Here is an 8678-nt window from a genome sequence, read left to right on the forward strand (position 1 = left end):
GTTAAAAGAATAAAAATCAATTTGGCTTCATGAAGAGTATTTTCAAACAAAATATAAATGATTTAGCATTTTGACATAAACATATCAAAAATTTAGCTCTGCACATGAGCTCATTTTGGGAAACTTTTTAAAGCTCATCTCTGTATCTAAAAATCAAGTTTGAAAAGGTCTTAAGATCCCTAACATCAGAAATTCACAATATATGCTCCTTTATTTTCAAAGCTATGCATACTAGTTTGGTATTGCTGTTTAAAGTACATTGTATCATTAGGTGCCAATTTTTAACTCTGATAATAGAATTTGGGTGCTTTAGAATGAAAGAAAAGAATATTTAAAAGTATTTAAAAGGCATTTGTGTTAGGCTTTTTTTCCCCCCGGTAATATATTTGGCTACTCTTCTGGAATTGATGAGGAAAATGGTGGAATTCTAATAAGAAGCTGATTTAAAGATCATTCACATTCTACTATATACCTCTTAGAGGATTGAGAAATGATGATATATCACCTCTCATATTTCAAACCTTTAATTCCTGTAGGGCTTTCTTTCTATCACAAACTTTACGAAGCATGTTTTGAATTGAGATGCCACCGGCAGCATAGAAAACATCAATAGAGAAAAGAAATGCAGGTTTTTGGCCTTAAAGACTGGCCCAGTCCTGAACGAGCAAACTGGGCGGGTTTAGCACTCCTTACACGAGGGCTGCTGTGATTCAAATACCCCATCCTCGAACGTGTTCTCCTGTGAGTTCACATCCTATTTTCCAGTGTGAAAGAAGATGCATTTGCAGGAAGCATCATGACTCCAGCGCTTTCTCTGCACATGTCATCCACTCTGGCAGTGCTTAAAATAAAGTACTCAGATAGAAGGTAAGTTGAAACAGACAACAAGCAATATAATACAAAATGTTATGAGTAAAGTGTGTTACTCAGATCCTTCTAAAATACATTTCTCCCTTTATTTTGACAGCCACAGTAAAGGCAACTTGGCTAATGGAGCCAGTCTTGTCCTTTGATCATCAAGAGGGTTATCTTTTCGGGAAACTAAGTCCCAGCTCAGATGACAGTTTCAGATGAGACTGACATGAAAGAGAGTAGGATTGTTTAATTATTTGCTCTCTGGAAAACATCTTTTTTCTTTTTAAATTAATAATCCTTCAGCTGAAACCATAAGCAGGAGCTCTTGCATGTCTTGCAGATTGGGGAGAGGGAAGATTTATTTGATCTTTTTTGGGTTTTTTTGCTCAGGGCAGTGTGCAGAATCTGATTTTATGTGTCAGCTACAGCTGGCTCTGGGTGACAGATTTTAGTCAAACGAGAATAAAAAATAAATGTAATGTGAATGCATGTATTGAATCTCCTGAGGTTGGGAAGATGTGTAGTGAGTAACCTGGCATATAGTAGATGCTCAATAAATGCTTGCAATTATCAAATATAATGGATGGATGAAGGGCAAGCATTGAAAATGTCCTGGGCTAGCTTCAGAACTGCTTCCCATTTTCTCTGTGTATGTCTCCCTACCTTGGAGAGCGGTGAAGGGGTTATGACAGTTAACTAGCCGTGTGCCATCCAGTATGTAGCCAGCCGCCATATGTGGCTATTGAGCATTCGAAATGTGGCCAGTCTGAACTGAAATGTAAATGTAAAATGCACACTGGGTTTTGGAGAGTTAGTATTGAAAAGGAATGCAAAAGAATCTCATTAATAATATTTATATTGATTCCATGTTGAATAATAATATTTTTGACATGTTGGGGTTAAATGAAATACATTAATATTTCACCTGTTTCTTCTTACTTTTTGAATGTGACTAGTGGAAAATCTAAAACTACCTATGTGGCTCATACTCTTATTGAGCAGTGCTGCCCTTGACTTTACAGATAATCCAGGCAATGAAACACTTTTGCTTTTCAGGGGCAGATTGTTTACAAGCATCTAAAAACATAAGACTTACCTCTTACTCTGAATGGCCCTGAGGGCCTGAGGGAGGAGGGGTGGAGGAAAGGCCTGTGGGCCCTGGAATGCCTCTTCCTCCAAACTTAGGGCAAACAGGAATTGAATCTCAAGAGGGGGCTGGATACACTGGTGGCCTCTGTCACTCGCTGCTGCAGAAGTGGGATGGGCCAGGCATGAGCCCCATGGGAAGGTAGGGGTGGGTTCTGCTCAGGAGCCCCACGGCCATAAGACACTTCCCAGCTTTTTTGACCTTGTGACTTTCCAGAGAACTCTAAGAGGAACATGAGGCCAGACCCCGGCCCCGTAGGAACTTTTCCAGGACAAGATTTGCCTGCACGGCCTGTCCATTCCAGGGCTGGGCTCAGGGCCACAGTCCCCACGGCAAGCCCCAGCTGTGATTACCTGGGCCTCCCGGGGGAAGGGGGTCTTCCTCATCAAATAAGGAATCCCTGCCTCCGCCTCCGCTTCCTACTGATCCCCTATTCTCACCTCGGTTCCCCAGGGGCCTGCTATAATGCTGGTGGCTGTCTACTTTCTCATGCACGGAGCTTTGTTTCCCAGGATCGCTGAAAGGGAAAGGGGAGGGGAAGTAAAACTCGCCTGCAGTCCTCGGGGCCTGCTATCCAGTTCCCCCCTCCCTCTCCCACTGCTCAGGTTCCTACTGCGAGGCAGTGCTGGGCTACGGGAAGCAGGAGTCCTAGAGTGAGCAGGACTCAGAAAGGGGATGTGAGGAGCAGGCCTCCTCCCCTGCCTCTAGGTCCAGGCAGCGGGGCCTGGGGAAATAGCCTTAGCTTTGGGGGAGACCAAACAGCTGAGCCCAAGGTCTATGAAATAAGGGGAAGGGAAGGGCCCAGCAGGTGGTCTCCCGCCTTCTCTTCCCTTCTCCCATCCTGCAAACACTCTCAGAGAGGGGCGAGGCTAAATTCTGAAAAGGGGTTTGCAGTGCCTTGGGTCAAAGGTAGCTTCACCCGAAGAGGGCTTTCACTGCCCCTGCTCCCAAAGAGACATTCGATAATCTTTTCCTTTCATCTTCTGAGGCAGAAGTGAGTCCCCACCCCATAGTGAAGCTGGAACCCCATCTCCAAGGCTGAATGCCAGCGCCAACCTGTGCTCTCCCTCCACGTGGGGATAGAAAGGGGGGCTGAGCAGGCACAGGAAGGGTCTTCACAGAGGCCAGTGCCTGGGTGTATACCCCCAGGCCCTCCATGGCCACTCAGCCTGAGGCCTTAGGGGACAGGATGGCTTGCTTTCCACGCCCGAAGCTCCCACTGGGAGGCGGTGGTCTTCCTACAGTGTGGACGGCGCCCCCAGGGCCTCTTTAGGAGTCTCCTCGGTTTCTCTAGCCCTGGGGGAGAAGACTGGACCAGGGCTAAAGACAAGGGACGACTCTTGGAAGTCTACTATTTTCCCTCCCAGTGGCCCCCTCTCAGCCTGCTCTCTGTCTTCAGTTTTTACCAATTATACACTTAAAACAAAAATCACATTTCAGACTCCAAGACAACATATTCTGACTTCCTTTAGAAGCCTACTTGCTGAGCTCCTATGTTAAAGTTGTTTCCCCCCTTCCCCTTCTCACTCTCCTGGTCTGTTTACCATTTTTACCAGGTCATCCATATGGAATACAGCGCTCCCACTTCCTGCAGCACCGTAGTTTGGGGCCTAATTGATTCTGGTAATTAATTTGTTTTACCTGCTAGATCAGATGAAAATTCCACCCATGCACCCAAGGATTAGCACTTGGCTTTCTAACACCTCCTCTAATTACCTAATAGCATGGGTTGTGAGGACTCAGTCTCTATTAAAACACTTTTGCTATTAGCTGTAGTGATTGGAATTGTGATGACAACTACGTTTCAACAAATTAGAGCTTAAAAATTGGGAGGTGGAAGAGAAGTGGCTTCTTTTAATTTCCCCGAGTTTAACACCAATAATTACAGCAATTTTTGGAGATGCGAGTCAAAGTTAGCCCTGCTGTGCTGTAGAGGATCACCTTAATTTTAGCAAATTGACTCAAGGGAAATAAATGTGACAGGTTAGAAAAAGGCAAACAGGAGAAAATATATTGGGAGGGAGGGAAGTGAAAAGAAAGGCTGGGAAAGGGAGTGGGAGACGGAGAACCTGGCACAATTATCTGTGGGAGGGGGTGTTGAAGGGGGCGGTATAGCAGAAGCAGCCAGCCCTGCGGGTGAGATGCGAGGACAGTTTGAGAGGAGGCGGCCCTGCACACGCCCACACAGGCCCTATACTCGGCTAGTGCGCTACACCTCCCCTCACTCCCCCTCTGCGCTGGGGTTCGGGCATCATTTCCTTTGCCCACCTCGACGGCCCGCCCCCAGCCACCGGTTTAAGCTGGTCCAGCCGATGGGGACTCTCGTCTCCTCACGTCTGCTTTGCTCCCCTTCTTCTAAATCTTTAAGGCCCAGACCCAAACGCCCAAGTAAGCGCCGATCCCTATCGCCGGGGCCCTTTAAGGGCCTCTGTTCCCCGAGGGGCTCGTCGGGGACGGAGGCCTGGTCGTCCCCAGCCTTCTCCGCAAACGGCGGGCGCCAGGCGCGCGGCGCGGAGGGCGCCCCTGCGCGGGACCGGGCCGGCGGGGCTCAGCACCGCGGACAGCGCCCGCCCCGCCCCGCCCGCCCGCGCGCCCCGCCCCGCCCCGCCCCGCCCCGCCGCGGCCTCGCCATTGGCTCCCGCGGCTCCGCTCCGGGCCGCCAGTTCCGCGCTCAGGCCCGGCGCCGGCAGCGGGTCTCCTCGCCTCTGCAGCCCGGGCGGCCCGGCCCGGACGGAGCCTCGGAGACCTGCCCGCTGCCCACGCCCTTCCTCGGGCCTCTCCCTGCGCTCGGCTCACGATGAACCTCAACTTCACCTCCCCTCTCCACCCGGCATCTTCTCAGAGGCCCACGTCCTTCTTCATCGAGGACATCCTGCTGCACAAGCCCAAGCCTCTAAGGGAGGCGGCCCCCGACCACTTCGCCAGCTCTCTGGCCTCCCGGGTGCCTCTGCTAGACTATGGCTACCCCCTCATGCCCACCCCCACCCTCCTGGCCCCTCACCCCCACCACCCTCTGCACAAGGGAGACCATCACCACCCTTATTTCCTCACCACCTCGGGTAAGTACAGGGGTTGCGAGGTATGGGGAGCGACAGAGCAGGTCTTCCAGTCGGACCCTAACCGCGATGGGGCCTGGAAAAGCCAAGCTGGTGCAGCCGGGCGCCCGCCTCCTTCCCTGCGGTTGGAGGCACCGCTGCGAACAGCGGGGCTGCCCCGAGGCCGGCCGCCGTGGGGACGGCCCGGCCACTGCACTCCGTCCGGGGAGGAGGCTTGCCCGGCCCGAGGTGCCCGCAGGTTTGAGCTGTTCTTGGTGGGCAGCGCTCAGCCTCCTTCCCTGTGCTCCTTCTGGCCCCCGCGGCCCAGCGCGCAGCCCCGGGTCTGTCTCCACCTGCTCCGAGGGAGACCCCTGACCGCTCCGCCCCACAGAGCAGACCTCAACTCTGCAACGCAGAAGTTCAAAGGACCCTAGCGCGCCGGCCTTGTCCAGGCGCCGGCGCTCACCGCTTTCCGTGGAGGCTCAGGAGGGAAGGAGAGTTTGGGGTGTTCTGAGGACTGAGGGGTTGGGAGGCCCAAACAAGGGAGAAGGAAAGAAAGGGGGACATGGCTGCTCTTTAGCTCTCTTTACTCCCAACATCTAGCCTTTAACTCACGATCAGCTTCCCTCTGCCCCAGTTGCGGGCGACCCTGGCTGGTCCAGGGAGGCGGCGGACACCCAGAGCTTCACTGCCTCCCTCCAGGCCACATCCACACTCCTCCAGCCCTGCCATTCCAGCCAGAATAGAATAATTCCTTGAGTCCAAGTGCAGACTGCAGCCCCCAAACACCCCTGGTCCCGGGGGGACTGTGGAAAGACAGAGACAGCTTGTGGATCCACAACAAAAGCTGAGAGCGTCTGTGGCGCGGGGAGCCCAGGGCCCGCGCTGGGCGGGAAGGGCAGGCGCGTAAAGCTTGTCGAAGTCCGAGCCTCGGCTTCGGCCCACGTTCCCCCAGTAGCAGTGGCCAGAGCCCCGAAACCCTCTGCGTTCGCTTTCGTTCCCCCTGGGTTGGCCGGTGCCGGGTCTGTGGCCATGTGCGCGCTCGGCGCCTCTCCCGCACGGAGAAGCCGGCAAAGGTGGGAAAGGGAAAGAAGTTTCGATCCGCGGAGGAAAAGCGCTTCGCTTCTGCTTGGGGTCGGAAGGACAGAGCGAGAGAAACAGCGAGGAGCAGACTAGAGAGAGGGGTCCCCAGCGCTCCCCGAATCTGAGAAGGAAACGCGCGAGGCGGGGATAGCCCGAGCCTACCCGCGCGCTTTGCTCTGCTCCCTGGGCCGCTTCGGGAAACCGGGGAGAGAGGCCTTCCTAGTGCGTGGGGGGCAGGGCGCGTCCGCCACCCCGCCAGCCTCAGCTCCACGCGGGGGCCGCAGGGCTCTGGGAGGCGCGGGATGGACGGCAGGAGGGAGCAGCTCCTGGACGCCCCGAGTTTGCAAGAAAACTTGGCGAGGCGCCTCGGAGGACTGGACGCTGGCAGGCGCTAGGGAATCTCTCCAAGAACATTTTAAACGTCCTCCGGGTCTATTTTATGATGTCCTTTCCCGTTTTGCCTACTGTTTATTGTTTGTAATTTCTAGATGGCTTCCTGCTAAAGATCTCCTGGCGGTATCCTGGCGACTCGCGCCCTCCCCACGCGCCCCGGCCCTCCAGTGCCCTGTGATTCCTGGGAGAAGGGCTCCGGGGCTTCGGGGCCAGGAGGGGACCGGCGGCGACGGGAGGCTGAGGGAGGCGCGGGGGCGGCGGGAGCGGAGCGGGGGGCCCACGCCCCGGGGTTCTGCCCACCCGGCCGCTTTTCTCTCCGCAGGGGTGCCGGTCCCCGCGCTGTTCCCGCACCCCCCGCACGCGCACGCGGAGCTGCCGGGGAAGCACTGCCGCCGCCGCAAGGCCCGCACGGTGTTCTCCGACTCGCAGCTGTCCGGCCTGGAGAAGAGATTCGAGATCCAGCGCTATCTGTCCACGCCCGAGCGCGTGGAGCTGGCCACGGCCCTCAGCCTGTCCGAGACGCAGGTGGGCCGCCGGAGGGAGCCCCGCTCGCCGCGCGCTCCGCTCCCTCAACGCCGAGCCCCGCGGGCCCGGGCGGAGCTCCTGAGCCCCCACTGCCCGCTCCCCTCGTTCCGGGCGTCTCCAAAGATCCTTAGCCAAGTGCAGCCATTTCCAACCTCCTGCCAGACTTAGCAAAGCCGCAGAGCAGCACCTCTCCCGGCTCCGGGCGCGAGGGAAGGCTCCTCGGGGTCCCGACCCTTGCTCCCCCGGGAGCGGCGGCCCCAGCGCCTCCCCGCAGCCCTTCCACCAGGGCGGGAACCCGCGTCAGGCACAGGACGGGGCGAGGGGCTCTCGTCCCGAGAGAGGCCGCACGAGGCGGTCTTGTCGTCTGGTTTAGTCTCCCACAGCTGCGGGTCTTCCTACCCGCCCCCCAACTCAGGCTTCTCCCGTCGCCCCGTCCTGGGCGGGAGGGACCGTGCGTCTTCCTCCGGGCGCTGCGCCCTCGGAGCCCCGGCCCCAGCTCTCATCCTCGGGGCGCCCGGGCGCGCACCTTGCGGGGGGACCACTGGCCCTGCCAGGCCCAGTGATTTTCTTTGATGAGAACCTGCAAGGGCGATGCTCAGCCGCGGGTGCGGGGGTGCTGCTGGGCCGGGTGTTAGGTTCCCCCAACCAGAGGAGCGGGGGCGACGGGGCGCGGCCTCACTAGCAGAAATCGCGACGCGCGACGGGGCCGGTGCTCGCCCGCCGCCCGACCCTCGTGGTCACCGCAGGGCGGGCTCTCCCGGGCCCGGGCCTGAGTCCCACCCGACCTAAGCGGTGACCCGGGGCCCCTCGGGGTGACCTGGCCCCAGCTCCCGAACAACCCGTCAGGGGGTCCGGTCCGGTTCCCCGCTCCCAGCAAGCGCTCAGAGCGCAGGCCACTGACCATGGGTCTGGAGGAATGACGCGGTTTTATATTTTTCTCCCTGAAATCAGGTGAAAACGTGGTTCCAGAACCGGCGGATGAAGCACAAAAAGCAGCTGAGGAAAAGTCAAGACGAGCCCAAAGCGCCGGACGGGCCCGAGAGCCCCGAGGGCAGCCCGCGCGGCCCAGAGGCCGGCCCCGCCGAGGCGCGGCTGGGGCTGCCCGCCGGCCCCTTCGCGCTCCCGGAGCCCGAGGACGAGGTGGACATCGGGGACGACGGGGAGCCCGGCCCCGAGCCGCGGGGGCTCTGAGCGGCCGGGCGGGGGGCGCGGAGGACCGGCGGGGCGCGCGCGGTGCCCCCGCGACCCGAGGACCCGGCGGCCTCGGAGCTCGGCCCCTGGCAGCCGACCCGACAGGACGCGCCCGGCTGCCCGCAGCCCGGGGGATCCCGCGCGGCCGCCCCGCCCCTTCCCGCCCGCGAGCCCCGCCGGGCCGTGGGTGCCCCGCCGCCCTTCCCGCGCCCGCAGCGCCGCCGCCGGAGCGCGGGCCCTGGGCTCTGACTCGGCCGGGGCCGCGCGCCCCCGGGCCCTCCGCGCTCTGCCCCGTCGCCGGCTCCGCGGTCCAGGCTCCGCGGCCCCTCGCCCGGCCCTTGGCCCCTCCTGGGCGGACGGGTCGGCTGCGGTAAGGGCCCGGCTGCCCGCGCCTTCGGCTCCGCGGGGACCGGGCGGGCGCGGCCGCATCCCCAGCACTTCCCGGGCCG

At 58.6% G+C, this 8678-nt stretch overlaps 1 protein-coding gene across 1 annotated transcript; it reads left to right on the forward strand.

Annotated features, from left to right (window-relative positions):
* Nucleotides 1–4799: 4799 nt before the first annotated feature.
* Nucleotides 4800–8229, forward strand: BSX (brain specific homeobox). The gene is made up of 3 exons (XM_087828686.1): nucleotides 4800–5061; nucleotides 6836–7038; nucleotides 7990–8229. The coding sequence occupies exons 1-3, from the start codon at nucleotides 4800–4802 to the stop codon at nucleotides 8227–8229; spliced, it is 705 nt and encodes a 234-aa protein (XP_087684812.1).
* Nucleotides 8230–8678: the final 449 nt, after the last annotated feature.

Source organism: Miniopterus natalensis, chromosome 20, assembly GCF_054644295.1.
Source record: "Miniopterus natalensis isolate mMinNat1 chromosome 20, mMinNat1.hap1, whole genome shotgun sequence".
NCBI lineage: Eukaryota > Metazoa > Chordata > Mammalia > Chiroptera > Miniopteridae > Miniopterus > Miniopterus natalensis.